This window comes from Procambarus clarkii, chromosome 18 (assembly GCF_040958095.1).
Source record: "Procambarus clarkii isolate CNS0578487 chromosome 18, FALCON_Pclarkii_2.0, whole genome shotgun sequence".
Classification (NCBI taxonomy): domain Eukaryota; kingdom Metazoa; phylum Arthropoda; class Malacostraca; order Decapoda; family Cambaridae; genus Procambarus; species Procambarus clarkii.
The window spans coordinates 11,172,143-11,196,535 of NC_091167.1; the positions used below are offsets into that span (position 1 = coordinate 11,172,143).

Consider the following 24,393-nt stretch of genomic DNA (forward strand, 5'->3'; position numbering starts at 1 on the left):
GATCCATCCACTCATGTACTGGATGGTGTACGAGATCCATCCCCTCATATACTGGCTGGTGTACGAGATCCATCCACTCATGTACTGGATGGTGTACGAGATCCATCCCCTCATATACTGGCTGGTGTACGAGATCCATCCCCTCATATACTGGCTGGTGTACGAGATCCATCCCCTCATATACTGGATGGTGTACGAGATCCATCCCCTCATATACTGGATGGTGTACGAGATCCATCCCCTCATATACTGGATGGTGTACGAGATCCATCATCCCCTCATATACTGGGTGGTGTACGAGATCCATCATCCCCTCATATACTGGGTGGTGTATAAAATTTCTAGAAACCTATTTCCTAAAAAAAAAAAAAAAAAAATATTGCATGTAAAACTATTGCAAAGGATCCTAAAAATATAATGCTCACTAATACAATACAATAACCCTTTTGCCTTTCTCAATAGAAAAAAAATGTTAAAAAATGTTCGCAAGTCAAAACACTGTATAATATCTTTTTTATTGTATTTAACCTTAATTTTGTTGATTAAAATATACCAAGTTTATATCACGTACATTTCTGACTCGAGAAAAGATCTCCAGTAGTTTTCTAATGAGGATCTAATTGTCTTTGAACTACAAAATGTGCTATCATGGGCCTAGTTTTAAATTGTAGCACATTTTTATGATTCATTACTGAAAGATCTTATAAACTCCATGGAGTAGATGGTGGTGGTGATTATACAGATTATTGAGAGATGGTGGTGGTGAGGATAATGTAGCTGGCTACAATGATGGTGATGCAACCTATTATGCAAAAATGTTAGTATCTAGAGCTACTATGGAAAGTAGATCACAATATGAACTGTTGCACTCAAAACGTAATCTTTTTCTGCTATTAATTTTGAGGAGGTCCAGAGAAAGAGGGCAAAACTAAACCTAAATTTTCCTAGGCCTAGTACATGTACTAAATTAGGCCTATATAGGTGATAGGTCTAGGATTGCTTCTTAATGTCTAGGACAGGTTAGCTTCATTGTATGGCAAACCTGTTCCATTTGTTGGTGTAAACACATTACAATTGTAAGAGTACAAGTAAATAACTGTTTTTATGCAAGAGTTTGTATTTTGTACACTATGTCCATAATAGACATCGGTTCTATCATTGATTTTGATTTTTGATATCCATAGCAGATAATGGTTGTATCATGGATTTTGTTACAAGAATACATATTTCATACGTTACAGCTATAGTAGCTATCGGCTATCATTTTTAAGGGATGGGTTGTGAGAATCATTATAATGATGTCAGTGAGGATTATAATGATGATGGTACTAGCAGGTGAAGATTATAATGATGGTGGAGAATAACAGAATAACCATTGTTCCTGTCAACCTTATCCTAGACAATCAAAGTCACAATAATTAGTGAAATATCCAAGCAAGAAAAAGCCTTCAATAAGTAATTTGACGTCTTTCAATCCTTCGAGTTAAAAGTGTGTAAATTCAAATAAAATATTACAATATTTCTTTTGCTTCAGAAACTGCATTTGTCCCTCCTAAACACTTTTTTGGTATGAGTTACAGTGGACTAGCATTATATAATTTGCACAGTCACTGTATCTTATAAGAGAAGTGATGAAATGGAGATAATTAAATCTTCATGAACACAGTTTAAAAATCTTGGCCACTGTTGGCCGATGTCTTGAGCGGCTGACGACTACCACTACTGTCCCTTTACAAGACTTAATCCAATATCAGGAAGAGGAGGTTGTCTAGTAGTAGACCAAGACACCAGACAACAATCACTTCCTAATGTTTACAGCAGTGAAAGAACCAGTCAAGTTTTCCTGTCCTCATGCACCTCTCGGCTAACACAGGTGAAGATCCTCAGCTGTAACACACTACTGTGATACCTTAAGAACACTGACAATATCAGATCTTGAGAAGAGGGTTACCTATGCTTAACATAATGGAAGAACCAATCAAGTTTTGTTGTCCAGGCACCTCCGTATGCCTCACAAAACTGGTTTTGGAAGTACTCTAGTGCCGCCTGCTCCGAGGCCTCCACAGCAAGGGTCTTACGCAAGTAGGCTACATCCTCCTGTGTCTGCAAAATGATCACTGTATATTGAACAGCTCTTACCATATCATATGCTATCTTATTAATGACTACTCTAACAATACAAGTGTGATCAACATTGGGTACAATTTCAATGTCAATAGCAAAAATCTGGCATCATTACCCTTACAGTTTAGAGTCAAACAAAACTTTTTAAAAGCTTCCCTAGGCAAAAAATCATTAAATGCGCATGAAAAATTCTAATTAACATTCAACTTTTATGCTGACTTGAAAAGTCTCAACCCAACCTACACACAAGAAATAAAAGTGACAACATTTCTATCTGTCCTGGACAGACTGAAATTGTGACTTGACAAGGCTCCAGGACAGACCGAATCATTGTTACTTTCATTGTGTGTATGTGCAAAGGGTAATTTGTTTCTTCCACATTGTGACTAATTCTATAAATTTCAATATTTTCCTGATAAAAATTAGACAATTAAAAAAGTAGAATTCAATGACAACAACTCCTTGCATTTTCTTTTTGCAGTAAAGAGAAAACTCTGCAGATTGAAACACACCTGCAGTTCTGGGATGCCAGTTGATAGCAGCAGTGTGAACAGGTTGATAATGAGGCGATAGTGTTTACGCAAGGCCAAGTACGCCTTGCCACACAATTCCTGGAATCTAAAATGTTATTTTAGTAGAGTGAATACAACTAAAATGTAATTAATCATTTAACTTCCACTGTATCAAATATGAAGAAGAAAAATCAGAAAGAAAGCATGCTTACTAAAAGCATTAAAAAAGGCAGCACTGATTGTAATATAATGCCCTTTTCTGGGGGTAGCCCCGGAGGCTCCCTGAAGCTAACTGAACTGATATGCGCTTTATTAATTTGTGGTCATCAGCCACTTGGAGGTCTGAGCCTACTGGGGACAACAAGCCAGAACCTGGTCCCCTCAGAGAGGCACAGGGAGTGATAGTATATGAGCACTTTACATGTAAAGTATGTCATATTCCGCCATCAACAAGGGCAGTATTCCAGTATAATACAGGGGAACTAAAACAAACAACTATCTGGTAAAATGCGACCTACAGCCCTGAAGAGCAAAGACACTACTCCTCAACGCAAAAAAGAAAGAATCAAAACTAGCAACTCTACATGCAAACTTGTCAGCCCGTCCTCCAAACAAAGATCCAAAAGTGATTCCATGCACCCGTCAAACCCCCTGTTTATGAATGAAAAGCGGTTTACACACGACTCACAACTGCTGACGTTCGAAGATATCCGGAACAAGTGTCATTCGTCACTGACGAATTTTGTTTGAATCTCAATGCTATAAATGCTTCACCCACGTACTACAAATACAAATAATCGCCAACAGAACCTAAACACCTAACCTAACCTATGCCTATATATGCACAATATGCTAATATATTATAATATTAATTTATACTTGAGAAAATTCCCGTTTTGAATGAACAGCATATTAAAATTTATGAATGCGTCTGTGGGGTCGACCGCTGGATGTAATGGACTCGAGTCAAGGACGGGTTGAAATTAGTACTTCACTCATTAGCAGGACCTCCCACCCACCTCCAAGGGGAAAGAAGGAGCCAGATTAGACAGTTCCCACCATCTACTCCCTCAGTACGAGGTCTGATGGAAACCGCTGACCAGAGAGAGGGATGGTGTCAGGGAGCCTCCGGGGCTACCCCCACCTAACTCCCTGAAGTAGGCTCCATGAAGCTAATTACCCACAGAGAAGGAAAAACAGGGACTTACCGGGAGGTAGCAGCACCGGACATCTCAATGCGAAGAAGGAACTGTCAGCCGCGATAGATGCCCCAAAGCGACACAAGGCCAGACAGGCCCTGGAACATTCACGAGGTACATGACAACCACGACCCTGTTCGACCACCAAAACCCCAGTGCCCTAATGTCGATCCAAGACATTTCCATACACCGCAGCGAACGTCTTGTAATTCCTCACATCACAGGCACAAGGGTAAACCACAGTCTGCTTTGATTTTATGACACTGCAGACAACTTGGGACATATGAGCCCTGGAACAGGCAACAAGGGAAACCAGATCCATCCAAAGCGGATCCACCATCACAGAACTAGTGGCCCACAGGTAGCGGCGTAAAGCAGCCACTGGGCACATGTGATGCACCCCCAGCTTAACACTTTCGCGTTCCACTGACTGAATAGTTCGTCACTAAATGTTCTACTGAATAGGTTCCAACGACGCATCGATGCGTCGCTTGATATAAAAATTTGTAAAAAAAAAAAGTTACTATCCAATCTTCATTTTTTTTGTTTTAAAATGAGCGCCATTGTTTTCCCACAATCCTCCATAGGCCGCATGGGATTCTGGGTCATGCCATGCGGTCGGCCTAGTCCTTTGTTTACGTCTGTCGTGACCGGACTGCCACCCTCCCGCGTCCAGAACCTGTTCACCTCTCTGCCCTGTTTATTCGTTCCCGTGTCTTGCAATCACCGTATTACCTGAAAACATGGATCGTGGTAAAGGACAGAGCACTTCTACGCCCAAGAAAGATAGTAAAACCACCAAGGAGGATAAATTGAGTTTGCTGTACAAAAGGTTTAGCAACGTGAAGCTTACCCCCAGTAAAATTCCTGAATTGTTGGATCGTTTATCAGATGTGGAGGCAGATGCTGAGGGGGAAGAACGTGAAAGTGATTTTAGTAGTGATAATGAGGGGACAGACAGCGACGTCTGATGAGTTTGATGACTTCGAGTGAGGAGAGTAGCGAGGGGAGTGAGGATGAGGCGGGGGATGAGGGCCGCCCCAAGCCACCCATAAGGAGGCGTGCAGGACGTCTTCAACAGCCTAATCCCGATGATGCCTGGTCTAGTGACAATACACCACCAATTGTAGACAGTTTCACTGCCACACCAGGCCTAACTGTCCCAGTGCCAATCACTACCCTGCAATTTATACAATTATTCCTGACCCGTGCCCTCATTGAATATATCACAGTGGAAACGAACAGGTATGCCAGACAATTTATTCAGAATGCTTCCTGGCACACCATGAGGATGTGGAAAGAGGTATCTGTCAAGGAAATGGCCAGGTATTTGGGTTTGTCAATGTTGATGGGTATTACACGACTCCCGACAATGAGAATGTACTGGCAAACAAGCCGGTTGTAGCATATGAGGACCTTCAATATTTTCATGACTGCAAAACGATACCAACATATCGGCCAGTTTTTTCATAGTTATAACCAGCTTGCAATTCCCCCAAACAACAAGAACCGAATGATAAAACTAAGCACAATCATTACTTATTTTACCAAGAAATTTGGCACATACTACGTTCCCAATAAATCACTCAGTTTGGATGAAGGAACAATGTCGTGGCGTGGTCGTTTATCCTTCAAGGTTTACAACCCAAATAAACCTGATAAGTATGGGGTCAAGTTGTACATGCTTGCTGAGGCAGGGACTATCTATATTATTGATTTTGAGGTGTATTCCGGAGTTGGTAAGACAACAGTGGAGACAGTGATGGGCCTTATGCAACCCTTATTGAACAAGGGTTATCATCTTTATATGGACAATTATTATAACTCTGTCCATCTCACAGAATTGCTAAGGGAACATGGTGTGTACACTTGTGGAACACTCAAGAGTGCAGCGTGGCGCCCCAAAAGTTCTGCAACAACTTGCAAAAGGTAAATTCCCTGTTGATCAAACAATTTTCAGGCACAAGGACATCACTTTTATCATCCTATGGAAAGACAAGAGAGTGGTGTCAGTGATCACAAACTGCCATAATGCTGGCACACAAGAAGTACAACGAAGGAAGAGAGTGAGGAAACGTGACGGATCAGCATCACTAAAGATTGAAACTGTGAACAAACCCACTGCCATTTGTGACTACAACACCAACATGAAAGGTGTTGATCACTTCGACCAAATGGTCAAATATTATACGTTCACCAGGAAATCATATAAGTGGACGAAGATCACATTTTATTTCCTTCAGATGGCTATACACAATGCCTATGTGTTGTACAAGATGTACACAACTGATGCCAAGAAATTGACCCTACTCCAGTTTCACGAGGTAGCAATATGGGCCCTGCTGAGGTGGGACCTGGATGAGTGGCCTGCCACTGAAAGCCCTCTCCCACATGCTGAGGATTACCAAGATCCTTCTGATGATTTGGCAACACCGGGACCATCTGGAGTGAGGCGTCCTTTATTTCCTCCTGCACGCCAAGCACAAGACACATCCTCATCTGGCACAGAACCTGAAATGGAAATGCCTGCACCTGAACCTTGTCCTCCACCAGTGAAAAACCCACGTATTGTTGATCCAAAGGATAGGCTGAACAAGAAGTTGACCCATGCTATAGTGAAAATTGCAAAACGTAAACGGTGTCATGTTTGCATCAAATCAGGAATAAGACTATGTATCAGTGCAAGACATGTGGAGTTGCTCTATGTGCCACACCATGCTACACAAAATACCACCGCAAGAGGGTATTTTGGGCGGCGAAAAAATGGCACCTCTGCAACCATCCACTCCACCTAACGTAACATCTGTTGAGCAACTTCAGGGACATTTTCCTGAAGCAGGTGGAGTGGATAACCAAATGCTCAACTTATTGACCTTCCATCATCACATCGTGGGCAAGTACACACACTTTGTATATATCATTGTGAAGTTATTACTTCTTCATACTTTGCTGTTGGTACCTCTATATATATTCCAGTTCTTATTGCTGAGATTGGTGTGTCTACATAGTGCATCTTATTACGAGTATTTTGATACCAAAATGAACAATGTAGCACAAAAACTTCCATTGGAAAAATATTTTTGTTTGGCGGGTGTATTGGGTATAGCGGGTGTGGAAATGGGTGTTTGGGCGGGTGAGCCATCGACGTGTTTGGGGGTGTGGCGCGCCCATGTAGTATAACTTTTATGGATATGTCTGTAGACAATTTTATTGCGATCACAGTGATACAAAACAAAACCATATGCAACAAGTTTTGACTTGATAAACACAAACAGTAGAAACATATGGGGAGAGTTTAGCCGAGTTTAGCGTGAACGCGAAACAAAGGACGCAGTTCTTTAGTTGGTGGTGGCATAATGTTAGCTTTGGTGAAATGCTATGCATATGTTCTTATAGAACATTTCATTAGCTACACAGTGATACCAAAATAAAACACGTACATCGAAAATGAGGGTCACAAACATGACTAGAGTATAAACTTTTCAGTTGTGGTTGAGCGCATGTGCAGCTGGGCGCGCTGGAGCGGGTAACCCTAAGCTCACTTCCCACATTCCTGCGGGTGGGGCAACACCGTTATTTATTGTTTATATTCATATGTCCGTGTAGGGAATTTTTTATTGCGGTCAGAATGATACATAATAAATACAGTACATAATAAACCACGAATAACAGTTATGGGGTTGGCAAACATAAAAACATCGTAAACATTGATGCGCGGTTTGACGCTCACGGCTAACGAACGCCACAGTTTCTTATTTGGTGTGGTTATCATGTCGGATTTGGTGACTGTATATATTCCTCTAGAGCATTCTCTCGCTAACACAATGATACCAAATTTAAATACATACCGCGAAAATTAAGCTCAGCAGCCTGAAAAGATTATAAACACTTTAGTGCTGATGCGCAGTAGGCCCATACGAACGGCTCGCTAGGGGGTCAAGGTCAGTCTACTCCCAGGGAACGTGAAAGTGTTAACCAACCAAGCATCCACCACAAGAGGATCCTGCCATCTCATTCTTGTGCCAGAAAAGAAGGCAAGGGCTGCAAACAAACAAAACGACTCCCCGGATCAAAAGAACAGAATCCCCGGTGCCAGAGGAGAACTTGAAGCTCCCCAGCCTGAGCCCCAGAAGCTAAGGCCAACAAAAATAAGGCTTAACGAAAACAATCACGAACCGAAGGGGCCACAACAAAATGAGAAGAAAAAAGAAAGAACCCGGTCCAAAGACCAGGAAGGTTCAGGCAGTGCATGAGCAGGCCAAAGGTGAAAAAAACGCATGTGAAATCTTGCGGAATGGAGCGGAAGTAACACCCACCCCAAGCACAAGCTGGAGTGGCTCCGCCAACGCTGCACGTTACAATTTGACATTATTCGTCATGAGATGCCGGACCATAAAGAGCCAAGAAAGTACAAAACAATCCAGTACTAAATTGAAGAAACCCTCCTAAGAGAAAGGAGCTTATAAAGACCAGCAAGACACTTCATACTGTTGCCTGGAAGACCGTAGGTGGGACACCATCAAAGAAGCCATCTGATCACCATTCAAATGCCAATACACCCACGTCAGAAAAACCAGATGCAAAGTGCAGAGCAGTAAATCGAACCAGCCAAGTACCTCACCGGCCCGATCTTCTGGTAGAGGCCACCATAAAGCCAGGGCATTTTAGAGGACCCGGAAAGACGCTCGAGTTCGGACACCGAGCAAGCAGCACCTGAAACCAAGGCTGGCTCAGTCACCATGAAACCAGGAGAACTACCCTCCCCTGGTAGGCTTCCAAGCGAGCCAGGACCTGGAGCAACACCCGGACCAGGAGAAAGAGGTACAGGAACCCCCACCACGACCAGTCCTCCTGAAAAGTATTGACCGTTACGGCCTTGCAGTCAGGGAACGGCGCCATGTACAGGAGACGCCAAGACCACGTCGACGCGAAGAGGTCCACCTCCAGGCAGCCGTACATCCGGCAAAGCCACCTGAAGGATTCAGCATCGATCGTCCACTCCGTGGAAAGCGGAATGGACCGGGACAAGCCATCTGCCAGAATACTGACATGCCCTGGATGTGAACCGTGCAAAGAGCTAAACTCTGAGAACTCGGCAGAAGAGCTACCCGAAGCGACCAGCCATAAAGAACCATGGACTGAAGAGGCCCCCAATAGATGAGACAATAAACCAAGGGGGAGAAATCCAAATGGAGCCAAATCACGGAGCCCCGAGGAAGCCGAATCCAGAGCAGTGCCTGCCACACTGCCGCAATCTCCCTCACCATGCCACGAGCCAGACGGAAGGACAGGACCTAACGACCATGGTCGGACTGGTAAGCACTGGTTACAAAGCCCCAACCGAGAGACGAGGAGTCCGTGAACACATCGAGCAAGGAAAGGGGAGGGCACCATGGCACCGAACCCTGAAAACCCTGAAGAGGAAGCCATTGTCGCAGCAACCAGTGCAAGGCCACTGGGGTGTGAACCCAACGGTCATGAGCATGGCAAAAGAGGCTCTGAAATTACCAGAACAGCCTCTGAAGTCAAATACTGCCCAACAGATAAATCAGAAGAGCAAAATTCAGGCTCCTGCACAGCTGCATGAGCAACCGCTGGGTGACCCAGGAAACCCTTAAGAACAGCTGAAAATGGGACTGAACCGGTGCAGTGCTGCAGGGGTGAGAAAAATTAACGCTGTCAGAGAATCCCACACGAGGGCCCAGCCAAGTCCGAACCTGGGACAGAACCAACTAGGATTTCTGCCAATTTACCAGGAACCTGAACCCCGGCCAACTGGGAAGGAATCAGATCCCTGGTTAGCAGACAAGTCAACTGGCTGGGAGACCACACCAACCAGTCGTCAAAGTAGGCCTATACCCAAAGCCCTAGCAAACGCAGACGGGCCACTACAACCCGAGTAAGACTCGTAAAAATGCAAGGTGCCAGATTTAAGCCGAAAGGCAGACAACGAAAGCCGTAAGCCTGTTGCCCCCAACCATTCCCTGAATTCCGGATAAATAGGGACGTGCCAATAAGCATCACGGAGGTCAAGGGAAAACATCCAGGCCCATGGCTCGAGAATGAGCCTGACCTGAAAAAGTATGGTCATCCGAAAAGAAGGGCATGGAATCAAAAGGTTCAGACGAGACAAGTCGGCAGGCATAGACGCGATAAAGCACCTAAATTATTAGGATCGTCTCAAAGCCCTCCAAATATACTCACTAGAAAGAAGACAAGAGATATATCAAATAATATACACCTGGAAGATACTGGAGGGCCAAGTACCAAATTTACACAGTAAAATAACAACATACTGGAGTGAACGCTATGAAAGAAAATGCAGAATAGAACCAGTGAAGAGCAGGGGTGCCATAGGCACAATCAGAGAACACTGTATAAACATCAGAGGTCCACTGTTGATCAACACCCTCCCAGCAAGCATAAGAAATATTGCCGGAACAACCGTGGACATTTTCAAGAGGAAACTAGATTTATTCCTCCAAGAAGTGCCGGACCAACCGGGCTGTGGTGGGTATGTGGGCCTGCGGGCCGCTCCAAGTAACAGCCTAGTGGACCAAACTCTCACAAGTCAAGTCTGGCCTCGGGCCGGGCTTGGGGAGTAGAAGAACTCCTAGAACCCCATCAACCAGGTAAGTCCAGAATGTACCGAAGATTCACATACAGGCATACCTCAGAATAAGAGTTTAATCCGTTCCTGGAGACGCCTCGCCTTCCGAAAACTCGCATTCCGAAGTTAATTTCCCCATAAGAAATAAAGGGAAATGAATTAATCCATTCCTGACTACCCCAAAAACCCCACATCAAACTAAATTTTTATACCTAATTTACCTAATTCATCTAAATAAACCTACAAAACTGTGTTCCAGTTATTACTTACCTTGCTGTCGAGTGCTGTAGGCGTATGGAAGATGGTGAGGAGGAGGGGGGAGGAGGAGAGGAGTTACTGTTTGGAAGGGGAGTCCCCTTCCATAATCACATCACATAACCCCATGCCTTGTAACACTATGGATACCACTTCTCTTTCTAAATTTTTCAAACCAGCCCCTGCTTGCCTTAAACTCTTTCTTATCTGCATCACTCGTTGCAGGGGTATTCTTTAGAAGGTCTTCGTGCAACACCCTGGCTTTCTCACAAATAATGGCCTCCGAAACACTATCACCCCTCAACTCCTTGTCGTGTATCCAAATTAATAACAACTTTTCCACTTCAAGTATTTGTGGTCTTTGTGCCGTTAATGTTCTTACTCCTTTTGCCACTTTAGCACCCATAATCTTATTTTTCTTCTTAAGTATAGTGCATATTGTTGATGTGGCTTTGTTGTACTGCCTACAAAGTTCAACAACACGTGTACCGTTCTCATGCTTCCGAATGATCTCTTGTTTCTCCTCTATTGTCATCCTCACATGAGCTTTCTGGCCTTTATCCTTACCACTGGCTTTCTTGGGACCCATGGTGAGATATATAATAACAAATTGTATAGACAAATCACCAAAAATCCAACAAAACACTGAAAATCCGCGAGAAGAATTGATGTGGGGGTAGTCACTGAGCGCGAGACAATAATAAACTGAGGGGCGGCGGGGCGGAGGGGCGACGATCGCCGAACCACCACACGCAAGGTCGGCTGTACGCGTATCAACAAACTCGCGTCCAAACTCGCCTCCCGAAGTAACCATCGCCTTCCGAGACAAATTTTTGGAGTAAATACACCTCGCCTTCCGAAAACCTCGCATACAGGGACAATCGCATTCCGAGGTACCACTGTAGTCTTGTTTCGGAACTGGGAACAAACGGGAAACCCACTTGAGAGATGAAGTCATTTTGACCAAGCCCAAGCAAAGCCACTCCAACATGACCCGAATGAGGGGGCGGGAAAGAAGGCTGCCCCCTCAAGGTTTGACCCCGACGGGCTAACAGGCCACCCAATGCCACCGAAGGCCAGAATAAACTAATTAAAATGCCCACAAATCGTGGGACCGATTATAGGTAAATAGAACCAACCTCCCCCCCCCCCCCCCCCCAATGCCCCATCGACAAGGCGACCCGCGAAGGGGCTGATGCAAACCCTGAAAAGCTAAGCGCCGCACAGAGTGACCACGGCACTTAGCTTAGACCATAACCAACTAGACGACGAAGGCTCCTGGACATCCACAGAGGCAACAACTGGTACCAAAGGCCTATCTCAACCAGCAGAGGCCGGAACCCTGGCACGACCAAGCTGGGACAACCTAGAGCGGCGCCCACCGTAACACCAATAAATCAGAAATTGGACAGCAACTAGCAGAGGCCAACAAAACTGTAGAAAACACTTTGCACAAGACAATCAGGTTCCTAGAAGCACAATCCGAGGACCTTAGCTACTTTCACTTATGTAGTCCTAACTTGCAACATTTACTAAAACAGGATAATCAGTAGGTAAAAACTCTTCTACCTGATAACAGGCTCCGGGTGTTCCTGTGGTGTGTTGCGTAGTGACTACTTCATCCAGGCTAAATAAAGCATCGAGTTCCTGTGTCAAAAGTCTGAAGGATACATTTTCAAATTAATCTATATACCTCGAGTATACCCGGAGAAGTTTTTGGGAGTTCTTCTAACCCCCCCGAGACCGGCCTCAGGCCAGGTTCGACATGTGATAACTTGGTCCAACAGGCTGTTGCTTGGAGCAGTCACTACATATATCTACCACTATATAGTGAATCTACCAATATTATAGTGGATATACCGCTATATCCACTATGGCCTGGTTGGTCCGGCACTTCTTGCAAGAACTTATCTAAGTGCCTCTTGAATACATTCACCTTTGTTCCAGCAATATTTCCAATGCTTACTGGGAGGGTATTGAACACTGTCTGAACAAAATAATGTTCAGACAGTGTTCTCTGATTGTGCCTATGGCATCTCTACTCTTCACTGGTTTTATTCTGCATTTCCTTCCATATCTTTCACTCCAGTATGTTGTTATTCTACTATGTAAATTTGGGACCTGGCCAATGATGACGGCCAAAGAAACAGCCACTGATGACAACAAAGAAATGAGCGAAATACGGAGCATTCACTACGACTGTTTTCAGTGAGCCACTAAAGACTGATAATTCAAATGAATTTTTCATGGATGTGATACCAACATCAAATCATGTATCAGATGTCACCCTATCCTCACTGAATTTTTAAGATGCCATAGACAGTATAGCAATGCACTTTGCACCAGACCTTGACTCTTGGAACTCTATATTCACCAAGAACTGTAAAAAGACATTATCGCAGGCCCTTCACATTTTTTTGGAGTCAGGGCCTAGATACTGGCATTATCCCTGACATATTAAAAACAGCAGAGATAGCATCACTCCATAAAGGAGGAAATAAGGCAGAGGCAAAAAATTACAGACCTATAGCACAAACATCACACATCATAAAAATCTTTGAGAGAGTTCTAAGTAGTAAGATCACAAAATACATGGAATCACAGCATCTCCATAACCCTTGACAACATGGTTTCAGAATAAGGCACTCTTGCCTTTCCCAGTTGCTGGACCACTATGATTGGCCTTAGATACCATGGAAGACAGACAAAACACTGATGTAATTTACACAGATTTCACAAAAGACTTCGAATGTGACCATGGTTTTATTTTTCACAAAATGAGTTCAAAAGGAATTACCAGAAAAATAGGCAGATGGATCTACAATTTCCTGACTAACAGAACCCAATGTGTAATAGTCAACAAAATAAAATCCGTACCATCAACTGTGAAGAGCTCAGTCCCCCAGGGTACTGTGCTTGCTCCAGTACTTTCTCATCCTCACATCAGACATAGACAAGGACACAAGCTATAGTACAGTATCATCCTGTGCAGATGACACTAGGATTTTTATGAGAGTAAACACTATATAGGACACAGCAAACCTCCAATCAGATGTAACTCAGGTCTTTCAATGGGCTACAGAAAATAATATGGTATTCAATGAAGACAAGTTCCAGCTACTGCGCTACGGAAAAAATGAAAATATAAAAACGGAAACCATGTACAAAACGCAGTCAAATCATAACATAGAACAAAAATGTAAAGTAAAGGATTTGGGTTACTCATGTCGGAAGACATTACCTTTAAAAAACACAATAAAGTAGATGTCACAGCTGCAAGAAAAATGACAGGTTGGAAAAAAAACCTTTCACACTGGAGATGCAATACCAATGAAGATAATTTTCAAGATGCTAGTGCTCTCTAGAGTGGAATACGTTACACAATGTCAGCCCCTTTTAAATCTGAAGAAATTGCTGACCTGGAGAGGGTGCAGAGATCCTTTACTGCTAGAATCCACTCAGTAAAACATCTAAACTATTGGGACTGACTAAAATGCTTAAATCTGTATTCTCTTGAGCGCAGACGAGAGAGATACATAAAATCATTTACGCGTGGAAAATATTAGAGGGGCTGGTCCCAAACCTGCACACAGAAATTACACCATATGAGACCAAAAGGCATAGCAGGATGTGCAGAATATCTTTGTTGAAAAGCAGAGGTGCAATAGGTACTCGGAGAGAACTCTATTAACATCAGAGGCCCAAGACTAACACGCTTCCACTACACATAAGAGGCATAACTGGCCGACCCCCCCCCCCCCCCTTGCAGTGTTTGAGATAGAACTTTATCAACACTTCCAAAGGATACCTCATCAACCAGGCTGTGATTCATACATCAGGTTTGGAGCAGCCACGTCTAACAGCCTGGTTGATTAGTTCAGCAACGAGGAGGCTTGGTCAAGGACCAGGCCGCAGGGACGATGAGCCCCAAAATCATCATAATGTACCCAACCGCAAGATAAGTTAACAAAAGGTAACTGCACTACCGAGTCACATCACAATATAAAATGGAAGAGTTTATATTCAGGAAAGACCTTGGTAGATACTGATTTGGAAACAGGGTTTTTGATACGTGGAAAAATATAAAATACCGTAACAGATGTAGGTTTGCTGCATTGTTTCATGTGTAGATTAGACAAATCTATGAATGAGTTTGGGTGGATATAAACAGAAGCCCCATATGCACCAATAGGCCTTCTACAGTTTCTATTCTTATGTGCATACAAGGGCTATCAGAGAAGAGTTAAGAGCCACTTGCTGCACACACTTGCCTATCTTGTTACAAAAATAATGCATGGCACCACAGGCACTCACCTCTGAAACTCCTGGCTCTCCTTTGGATTCTCAGCTCCACCAGCAATCACTCGCAGAAAGTCTTGCGTCAAGACAAATGGTACACGCTCTCGGTTGATGCCAAACTTCTTTTTGAAGTTTCCCAAGATATGGCCAAAGTCAATGTGGAAAATCTATTGGGAAAAATATTTGACTGTATCTACCATTATTATTCACTATAATTATTTAATGTGACTAATAACATTTCACTTCTACTTGCTGACATTTTTCTTGTTGTGGGAGGGTAGGTAGCTGGGGAGTTCCAGTGGTTTTTTTTTTTTTAAATGTGAGTGGGATAAACCAGCAATATCACTGAAAAAGTTCATAATAGTAAATGAATATCTCCCAAACATCCAGAAACAAAGTTGAAGAAACAAAGCAGAACTAGAGTGTTTGAAAGAAACAGTGTAGGAGCACACGATAACCAAAACAAAGATGACCACCAGCACGAGGAAGAACAAAACAGAAGTGATGGATTTTGGTGTCTTTGATGAGGAAAATATTTGCAGTTGTTTTCACAACAGGTTGGCAAAAGCAGAACACTGTAAAGTATTATGTGAATAAAATCAGGAATTTGAGCAGCAGTAATGAAAACTTGAAAAGTAAAGTTACAGTCCAGGAAGGTCAAATATGGGAATAATACAAAGATAAGATTCACTAGAAACTAAAGGAGAAGTCCTGGAGGAGAAAAATACAATACTGTATTAAATATAGTTAAGTTATATGAAATCTAGATGCTAGTGAATACAATAAGCAAGGAAATTACACGGGGGGGAACAAAAAACCAGCGTAGAATGTAATGAAACGCCATTTTCTGGGCGAGTCCCGGAGACTCCCCGGAGCTATCCATGGCCGATATAAATACCCTAACTATTTTGCATCAGTTGATGTGGACGAGTTCTAGCCTACCGGGGACCACAAGCCAGAACCTGGCCCCCCTCACAGAGGCACGGAGAGCAATGGCCCATAGAAATGCACATGTGATTTCGAGCATTCTATATCTGCCATCGACGGACAGGCACCCAGAAAGGTAAGCGCCACAAAACAAATTCCTATTCTGGTTAACAACGAAAATCAATCAAACAAGTGAACAGAACTCCAAAAGAAAAACTAGCAAACAAGCATGACGTCACACGAGCCGTGCCGTATGTCTGTGCAGCTCCCCCTTCCCCGGGAGGGGGAAGGGGAAGCACCAGACCCTCGCGCCGGCGATCCCTGCCTCAGTTCTGAGGCTGGATATCAAAAACCGGAAAAAAAAAAAAAAAAAAAAAAAAAAAAAAAAAAAAAAAAAAAAAAAAAAAAACGCTGACTGGAGGGAGGGAGGGTTGCCGGGGAGCTGCCGGGACTCACCCAGAAAATGGCAGTTCATTACATTCAACGCTGGTTTTCTAGGGGGAGCCCCTATGGTTTCCTGGAGCTACTTCACCAAAGACTACAAAAGAATAGGGTACTTACCCGGGAGGAAGTCGGTGCTCCACTCCTCAACTCTAAGTCGAGACAACGGGCTGCAACCGCCGATCCAAAGAAACACAGGCCCGACTGGGCCCAGGAATATTCACAAGGTAGTGTGCAGACAGAACCCTGTTTAAACGCCAAAAACCCCGCGCCCGAATGTTAGCCCAAGATATATTACCAAAGACAGCAGCAAGAGCAGCAAACTTACGAACATCATGGGCACGGGGATAGACCGCAGGCTGGCTGGATTTAATAACCCTACAGATGACCTGAGAGACCCGAACCCGTGAACAGGGAATAAGGGAAACAGGATCAACCCAAAGTGTCCCCCCAGACACAGAAGCCGTGGCGCGCAGATAACAGCGGAGGGCCGCAACCGGACACAACACATGGTGAACCCCCGGCCTGACAAACAAAGCATCTACAACCCAAGAACCCCTCTGGAAACCAGCAGTCTCATTCTTCGCCAGAAGAGAGAGAGACGGTTGCAGAAGAACATACTGATGACCACGACCAAGGAGCAAAAACCTTTGCACCTGAGCAGAGCATGAAGCTCCGCAACATGACCCCCGGAGGCCAATGCCAACAGAAAAAAAAAAGAGCCTTAGCAAAGTAATCCTGAACCGATGGGGCCACAACAAACCGAGAAGATAGGAGAGCACTCTGTCCAAAGACAAAGACCAGGACGGATCAGGCGGCGCACAACCAGGCCGGAGGTGAAACAACACACGAGATAGCTTGTGAAACAGCGCAGAAGTAACATCGATACCGAAAGCAAGCTGTAGTGGGTCCGCCAGCGCCGCACGATAAGAGGCGACAGTATTAGGCATAAGATGACAGTCCTGGAATAACCAAGAGAGAAAGGACAACACCACACGAACCGAAAGCGAAGAGCAACGACAAAAGGACAAAAAGAACTGAAAGGACTGCCAGGAAACTTCATACTGCCGCCGAGAGGAAGCCCACAGGTGGGAAACCACCAAGGAAGCCACCTGATCACCATAGAGACAGTGATAAACAGGAGTCAAAAACGCCAAACGCGAAGACTCGCAGAGAAGAGCGAACCAGTCTCGTACCGAACCTGGCTGATCTTCTGAAAGAGGCGGAGCCGCGGAAAAACCTCAGGGTTCGAACAATGGGCAAGCAGCGCCTGAAACCACGGCTGGGCCGGCCACCATGGGGCCAAGAGGACTACTCGCCCCTGGTAAGTCTCCAAGCGGGCCAGGACCTGGAGCAACAGCTGAACCGGGGGAAAGAGGTACAGGAACCCCCACCTCGACCAGTCCTGCCGAAAGGCATCGATCACAAACCGAAAGACGCCTCGACCACGCTGACACGAAGAGGTCCACCTCCGGGTGTCCGAACGTCTGGCAGAGCCAACTGACAGAATCGGCATCAACTGTCCATTCCGTGGACCGGGGAACGAACTTGGACAGGCCGTCCGCTAGGACGTTAGACCCCCCCCCCCGGACATGAACCACCAGGAGAGCCAAACCCCCAAGAACTCAGCAGACAAGTCACCCAAAGCGACCAACCCCAAAGAGCCAAAGACCGCATCGAATCCCCCTCGGTTCAAGCAATGAATCACCTGGGAGCAGTCCGAATCGAGCCAGATCATTAATCCGCGGGCGACCCGACCCTCCGAGGCGTAAACCACACCGCCGCGAATTCCCGCACCGTGCTGTGGACCCGACGGAAGGACGGACCCCACAGCCCCTGGCCGGCCTGGTGAGCACTGGTTATAAAACCCCAGCCGAGAGACGACGCGTCCGTGAACACATCGAGTGAGGGCTCGGGAAGGCACCAAGGCACCGAACCCCGAAAAACCCGAAGAGGAAGCCAGCGACGCAGCAGCCGACACAAAGCCCCCGGGGGGGCCAAACCCAGCAATCGTGAGAGGCAGAAGGGACATCCCCGAAGGAACCAAACAGCCGATGAAACCAAACCCGACCCGGCGGGTAGACCAACATCGCGAAGTTCAAGCTCCAGCACAGACCCTTAAGCAACCACCGAGTGATCCGGGAGCCTCCCAGAAACAGGCACAGGCGAGACTGCAGCAGAAGGACAGACGCCAGAGGAAGAGACAAGGAAGTAGTCCGAGAGTCCGACACAAGATCCAGCCAGGTTCGAACCTGGGAGGGAACCAGACGGGACTTCCGCCAATTCAGCAGGAACCCAAACTCGGCAAGCTGGGAAAGCACCAAATCCCTGGCAAGCAGACACGTGGACCGAATGGGAGCCCAAACCAGCCAGTCATCAAGGTAAGCCAACACCCGAACACCTAACAGATGCAGACGGGCCACCACAACCCGGGTAAGGCGTGTGAACACGCGAGGTGCCAGATTTAACCCGAAAGGGAGACAACGAAAGCGTTAGCAATGACGCCCCACAACAAAACCGAGCCAGTCCTGGAACCCCATATGAATAGGAACGTGCCAATACGCGTCCTTGAAATCCAGGGACACCATCCAAGCGCCTGGCTCCAACAGAAGCCGGACCTGGGAAAGAGTTGTCATCCAAAACGAGGGGCAAGAAACCCAAGGGTTCAGACGGGACAAGTCCAGAATGAACCGCAGGTCTGCACAGTCCCGTTTCGGAACTGGAAACAGGCAGGAAACCCACCTGAGGGACATCGTTGTTTCGACTACGCTCAAGTGCACGCACTCCAAGATGACCCGACAGCGCAGGAGAGGAAGCCTGCTCGGTCAGCCCCGAACCCCCCGAAGGCGGAGGAGCCCCCCAAAGCCACCGCAGGCCGTGAGAAATGACCCGAAATACCCACAAATCATAAGACCAGGCGTGAGCGAACAGATCAAGCCTTCCCCCCACCACCCCGTCAATGGGGCAAACCGCGAAAGGGCCGCTGCCCCTTACAGGAACCCAATCAGTGCGCAAAACGAACACCGCGCCGACCAGGCGCAGGTGGGACCGCAGGCAGCACCGGCACCGAACCCGACACCTGTAGCCTACCCCGACAAATGGAACCGCGAGCCCTGGCACAACCCCACCCCAAAGGAACCCCCAGTTCCCTCGGAGCACCAACTCGGACATAGGGCAGCAGGTGGAAGAAGCCGCCTGAATACAATGCTCAAACGCAGAAGCCACAAAAAGCAGAGGATAAAACGGAGAAGATAACTTAAGAACAAGGGCCCAAGTGGATTCCAAAGAGGAAGCAAGGACCGTCTGTCGAGACGCAAAACGCACACTGAAAAACCGCAGCCACGCCTCCCGTAGGATTGGCGCAAACAGCTGCAACATGGCAGTCGACGCCTGAGCAGCCGAGACCAAGGCGCGAGACCCAGGAATGGCCCCCAAGTGTCTCCACATCCTCCGCAAGCCAATCCAAAGACAGCTCCAGGAGGGAAAAGAAACGCAGGACCGAAGCCAAAAAGCCATGAGCTCGCAAGTCCTCACCCACAAGTGCAGCCGACAGGGAAGGAACCTGCACATGGAGCTGTACCACACCAACATCCCGCAAAAGGGCAGAAGCGAAGAGACACTCATTAAGATGCTCAAAATCGCTCCCCAGGTAAACCTAGACCATCGGCACCACCTCTCGCCACTCAAACATGCGGGTCCGACAGAATGAGTCCCAAGCATCCAACGAAAACAAGGAGCAGTCTGCAAGCCAGGACGACCCGGGAACCTCATAACGCATCCAGTAGACACACGACGATCCAAACCTGAACGGAGAAGGATTCATTATGGAGGCGTACTCCAGGTCCCGTAGGAGGTAAGCCGCGATAGCCGACCGCACCTCAGGCGGAGAGATGTGGGAAGCCAAAAACCTTCGGAAAGATGGAAACGAAGAATCCACAGGGACACGGAACCAAACCCGGGGAGGAGCAGAACCCAAGTCCAAATCGTACATAGAGGGGGGAAAAGAAAACCCCTCTCCCTGCAACAGTAAGCTCAGCTCAGGACGGAAAATCCAGGTGGGGTCTAATGGAGCCCAAGGGCCCCCAAGGCCTCCAAGTCAGCTCCTCCCCAACCCCGGGAACCTCCACATCAGGACCCGGGGCCGAGTCGTCCTCCAAAACCCCAGCCTCACAAGAAAAAGCCGGGGCAGCCGAAAGAGCCGGAAGGAAAGGGGCCTACCGGTCAGACCCCAGAGCATCGGCAAGAGGGACAGACTTGAATGCCTCCGCAGCCATCCCAGATGTGGCAACCCCCGAAACTGCCAGAGGAGTCGCAGAAACCTCTAAACCCTGCCCTGACCCCAAAGCCCTCAGATGCTTAGGGGTTGGAAGCAGGATAGGAGGGGGGAAACCGAATGAATCACTGAAGTGGAAGAAGGAGGGCGTGCAGACGGAATCAAGGCCGAAGCAACCTAAACCCCCCTGTCTGAGTCCCTATAGACAAAGCGGGGCAGCCTCGGGGCGTCCGGGGAAGCGACAACCCGAGCGCTTTGCAACAACCTAAACCTACCCTGCAACGCGCGAGCTGCCTGCACCCAAAGCAAATCATCATCAGACTGGGTGAATCGAGTCACGAACAAGCAACACAGCTTGCAGGACTCTGGGTCGAATGTGTCACCGATCCAACAGGCAGCATGACAGAGGCAAAAACAATGAGTGTCACCCCTGAGACAAGGGAACAGAGCAACCCTCAAACTCGCACAAAGTGAAAGGCGACGCAAGGGTCTCCTCCATCGGACCCGTGAGCCCCCATGGGGTTTTTTCAGTGCCCCTAGACTGGGTCTGCTAAGGGTTATCCCAGGCAGGGCACTGCTAACCGGCGCCCCAAACTACCAAGCAAACTGCTAAAAATCTGAATGCACGGGACATGTCCACTCACGAGGGCAAAGCAGGGATGCCACCACACAAAACGACCCTAAGGAAGGTGGGAGAACACAAGGCAGACCCCTCCATCTTGTTAGAAAAGATGGAGGTGGTTACACAAGATACAGCAACGTGCCAAAAGGATAAATCATGTACAAGTGGCTAGAGGGGAAAAATATTAGAAGCAGTTAAGCAAGCGAGTGATTAACAACAGAAATCTGCAAGATCTCAGTCCAAATCTTTCAGCAAAGAGCCAACACAGAGTGTAGCACAGATGAAACAAGATAATCCAACAAACATGAACCTGGAATCTGCCAACATTATGCATGGAGTGTATGTAAATATGGGCTATCAGGAAGAGAAGTAATGGAACATGCAAATAAAAACCACCTGAGAAACTGAAGAAATATGCACAGTACAGGTGCATGTCGCTCTGATAATTACAAATTTTTCCACCGAAAACTAAGAATTCACTAAACAGGAGGGAATGTTTTAACAGCGATTGCCCAGCATGTCACATGACAGGAACTTAATGAATAAAATCAAAAGAATGCCACTGTCACAGCAACAACCATGCATACGAGGGATATTTTTAGTAAGAGAAAGGGGAAAAGAAAGGTAAGAAATATCCAATTCTATCATCAACTTTGTCAAAAATAAGACAGGACACAGACAATATGGCTTCCCAACTAGAACCTCGGATATTTCCAGCACTTCCACAAATACGACATCATCTTTTCCTATTTGCCAACATAAAAGGCATCAAAACACACAAAAAAGGCAATGTCCACTTCATAACAGGTCTCCTAAATGAAGCAAATGCAATATTTCTATCTTTGACAGAAACTCACACAAAGAACTATTATGACAATGAGGTATGGATACCAGAGTCTTTGCCAGAAAAGGAGACGACTGCAAGCGAACAAACCTATCACGAGCAGAAGAAAAGCAGAAACCCCTGTACCGGAAGGCATGAAGCTTCCCGACCCGACCCCCAGAGGCCAATGCCGACAAGAAAAAAAAAAAAAAAAAAAAAAGAGCCTCAGAAAACAATTCAGAACCGAATGGGCCACAACAAACCGAGGAGAAGAAAAGAGAGCACCCAATCCAAGGACCAGGACGGCAGGTAAGACCAAGGTCTTACCAGGAGCAGGCTCATGGGAGGGCTCCTCCCTCCCAGGAGCTTTGATATTGATATATTTGATATTGGGAGGAGCAGACTCGAATGCCTCCGTCGCCAACCCTGATGGGGTAACCCTTGACGCCGCCCGAGACTCACTACCATCTAAACCCTGCCCCGACTCTGAAACAACTTCGACATTTGGGAGCCGGAAGCAGATGGGGAGCAGGACGAACAACACCAACCAGGGAAAGACTAGGGAGCACAGACAAAACCAAAGTCGAAGCGACTAACGCCCCAAAGTCTTGAAATCATCAACAGGTAGCAAACAGGCAGGTATACGAAAGAAACACTGTAAACCTAAAAGAAAAGTGAGAACATGATCCAGAGGTCAAGCGGGCTCAAGGGAGTATGATCAGGCCAGAGGTGAAACTGTGAGACGGCTTACAAAATGGTGCCGAGGACGTATCAACATCAAATACAAACAGCAGTGGCTCCACCAGCACCAAACGATAAGATGTAACAGTATTCGGTAAGAGGTGCCAATCAAGAAATGATCAGGGAAAAAGAAAAAAAAAATAGCTCAGAAATCGAAGAGCAATGACATAGATAAGTGGTGAAGAGAGGGGTAAGAAGCTGAGAAGACAACTGCAGGTGGGAAACAATCATAGTAGCCACCTGTCGCCATAGAAATGATAAACACATTAAAAAAATACCAGGTGTGAATGCCAAGAAGGTTGAACCAGTGAGATAAATCACTGGGCCATTCTTTTGAAAGAAGTGGGGCTGCAGAAAAAAAAACCAGCTTCAGTTATTGAGCAAGCAGTGCCTGAAACCACGACCGAGTCAGCCACCAAAGAATCAGAAGGACAACCTTCCATGGAAGGACTCCAACCTGGCCAGGACTCGGAACAACATTTAGAGGGAAACAGGTACAGAAACCCAAACTGCGACCAGTCCAACCAAAAGGCATTCACCACGAAGGCCTTGTGATCAAGGTATGAAGCGATGCAAAGATGATGATGCCAATGCCAAGGTGATGCAAAAAGATCCATGTCTGAGCACCTGAACGTCCCACAGATATATGAATGAGAACTCACCAGGCCCTCTTGATTGACCATGATGTTGTCTGGGTGGCGGTCACCGATGCCCAGCACGAAGGTGGCCACACAGTAGCCAGCACAGGACCGAGTAAAGTTGTCTATTGCTTGCTCCAACCTGTGTAACAAATATGAGAATCCAGTATTAGATGCAAGACAAATTTTTTCATTCAACTTTTTGAATGTATAGTAGTCTAATCTTTAATCCAAGCAAGAATTCATTACTTGTTATTCCCTAGACTCAAGGTAACCAGTTCCCTCAATTTACCAGTACAGGAAACTGTGGTTATATAAACAACATAAATGCATAGAGTCACAATAAAGTGGCTGAAAATAAATAACCCAACTTGAAGATAAATGATAAAAACAGGTTTAGATTTTAAGGGACCTCCAAAAGTTAAATTTTTCTCACATTTTAGAAGACATTTATTTATTTATTTACGTATTTATTTATTTATATACAAGAAGGTACATAGGATTTATGAGATTACATAGCATTGATGTTTTTACATTCTTGTAAAGCCACTAACACGCATAGCATTTCGGGCAGGTCCTTACTCTAAGAGAATTTTAAGTAGGTAATTTCTAGCAAAATTTAAAAAACGTTAACAGGTACATCGTAAGAAAATTTGATGAAGATTAGTAGGTACATTATAGTAAATTTTGAGGATTATCAACAGGAATATTGTAGTATAATTTGAGGATTATTTCAAGGTATAATGCAGTAAAATATGTACAGCGGTACCTCGCATAACGATCGCCCCAAAAGGCGAACATTTTGAGTAACGAACGGCCCGATCGGCGTCAAATCGTCCTGTATGGCGAACGCTGGTTTGAGTAACGTCAACACCACATGGTGGGGTCGCGCTGCTTCTTGCACATTCTCGGACGCCTCCGACGATGCA

At 45.9% G+C, this 24,393-nt stretch overlaps 1 protein-coding gene across 3 annotated transcripts in view; it reads right to left on the minus strand.

Moving 5' to 3' along the window:
- Nucleotides 1–224: 224 nt before the first annotated feature.
- LOC123754474 (phosphatidylinositol 4,5-bisphosphate 3-kinase catalytic subunit alpha isoform) overlaps nt 225–24,393 on the minus strand; it is a 257,757-nt gene continuing 233,588 nt past the window's right edge. For 2 of the 3 annotated variants that reach the window (XM_069326257.1, XM_069326256.1), the window contains 5 exons: nt 23,489–23,606; nt 15,015–15,166; nt 2,637–2,742; nt 1,952–2,103; nt 225–356 (listed from right to left, as the gene is read on the minus strand). In XM_069326257.1, coding sequence (XP_069182358.1) covers nt 350–356; nt 1,952–2,103; nt 2,637–2,742; nt 15,015–15,166; nt 23,489–23,606 — 535 coding nt within the window. In that variant the 3' untranslated portion in view covers nt 225–349. Of the gene's footprint in view, nt 357–1,808; nt 2,104–2,636; nt 2,743–15,014; nt 15,167–23,488; nt 23,607–24,393 lie in introns of those variants that run through there. The other variant, XM_069326258.1, reaches the window with a different exon arrangement.